Below are 1,848 nucleotides of genomic sequence, written 5' to 3'. Positions count from 1 at the left end.
TTACCGTAATACTACTTAATTCTTGGTTTATCTATAGGGGATGTTTACATGCAAGAAGTTTTTGTTAGAATTTGATAGAGAACAATGCGGAGAAGAAAAACAAATGAACATAAAAATCATAAAAGAGCACTAAAGAAGAGATAATGGTCATCAAGTGGAGATTTTTTTCACCAGTGCTGTTTTTGACATTTTGTGATCTCGTTGTCACAAAGTCCTTCTTTCATATTCAATTTGTGTTTGAAAGAATATGACGGTTTATAGTAATACAATATTTTGCATATCTTTACTTTGCATTTCCTTAAGATGTGAAAGTAGGAGAAACGTTTTAAATCAATGTACGGTAGTGACATTATGTTACGGTTATGACATGATTGTTACGGTAATGACTAATGACATTATTTTTGCCAAGATATCAAACTTATGCCGAAACAGATGACGCCAATACGAGTTTAGTACAACTCTTCAATTTTTATTTCATGCGTGAAATATCAATTCATTCAGACCAGATCCATATCTATTTCAATGAGAGCCCAAATGTGTGGGTCTATTTCGGAATGCCGTTTCGTGACCTGTCCCGGAGCATCAGGCAACAGAGTAACGATCATCTCTTTGGGGTACCATAGTCGGTCTTCCCTTGCGGGCCAGAAATACCGGTTCCTTCCAATCTTGTGCATCACACTCACCTCTACTTCCTCATCATCATCCACATCGACTATCTTACCAGGAAAGGGAATGTTATCATAAGACACCACGCAGTGTCGGGATATAAGACACTCGTCTACAACATCAACTTTTACAAGTTTAGCAGAGGGCAGATGGTCGCTGGTTTGGTCTGATGCATGGGCGCCGACAGATAAAGGTGCTGGAGCGGCAGATATTTCCTATAATGATACAAAAGATTCCAATAATTCCTAGAATTTGATTCTTTTTAATATAGTTTGAAAAGTATGTGATTGAACATATTCACTGCATGATAATAAAATTCCAGATGTTAAATTCAATACCTGAACTGTTTGATCGTCAATTGGGCCTGGTACATAATCACCAACGGTACCTGGTACATAATCACCAACTGGGCCTGGTACAGAATCACCAACGGGACCTGGTAGAGATTCACCCACGGGACCTGGTACAGATTCACCAACTGGGCCTGGTACAGAATCACCAACTGGGCCTGGTGCAGAATCACCAACTGGGCCTGGTACAGATTCACCAACGGGACCTGGTACAGATTCACCAACGGGACCTGGTACAGAATCACCAACTGGGCCTGGTGCAGAATCCCTCCCACGAACTGCTTCCTGGATAATATTTGATTTTAACTTAATAAAGGAATGATCATCTATACTTTATTACTACTAGAATTGTAGGCAACAATGGATACTACGTATGAAATAATGCTCTTAAAAATTGTTTTGACGTTTTACTTACCTCTATGTTGAATACTGTGGTACTTGGTGTAAAGCAGACACATTCCAAAAACTCTCCCCCACAGAAGCATGATAGTACTCGATGAAGGACATTACCACGAGTCTTGGTCACCAACTGAAAAGGTTAAAGATTAAGTCTATAATATACACATATATTTGAAGTTCAAATTGACGTACCAAGAACAAATTGTCAAAAAATGTACAGGGCCATTAGCATGCTGGAAGTATAAGCATTGTGTATTTTAGTAGTACATGTCAAGATCTTTCAAGTTAAATACAGATAAGTTATAGATTTATATTTATATAAATACAAATGAGTTTTGAACTTATAGTCTATTGTAGTATCCATTATATAAATCGTAAGTAAGTATTACCTGGTGTATCTGCATTGTTTTTGGAATAGGCTTGATGTTGGAGG

At 37.8% G+C, this 1,848-nt stretch overlaps 1 protein-coding gene across 1 annotated transcript; it reads right to left on the bottom strand.

Annotated features, from left to right (window-relative positions):
• Positions 1–497: 497 nt before the first annotated feature.
• On the bottom strand, positions 498–1,342 carry LOC117328327 (small proline-rich protein 3-like). The gene is made up of 3 exons (XM_033885852.1): positions 1,324–1,342; positions 1,005–1,270; positions 498–881 (listed from the first exon to the last, which is right to left on the bottom strand). The coding sequence occupies exons 1-3, from the start codon at positions 1,340–1,342 to the stop codon at positions 498–500; spliced, it is 669 nt and encodes a 222-aa protein (XP_033741743.1).
• Positions 1,343–1,848: the final 506 nt, after the last annotated feature.

Source organism: Pecten maximus, chromosome 5 (assembly GCF_902652985.1).
Source record: "Pecten maximus chromosome 5, xPecMax1.1, whole genome shotgun sequence".
Lineage (NCBI taxonomy): Eukaryota > Metazoa > Mollusca > Bivalvia > Pectinida > Pectinidae > Pecten > Pecten maximus.
The sequence above is the reverse complement of the archived record's forward strand: the minus strand, read 5'-3'. Positions and strand labels throughout refer to the sequence as shown.

Bases quoted from the DNA above. Each gene is read 5' to 3' on its own strand.
- LOC117328327 (XM_033885852.1), bottom strand. The intron at 882-1,004 runs GTATTGAATTTA...GTATCATTATAG, and splicing joins TTGACGATCAAACAGTTCAG to GAAATATCTGCCGCTCCAGC.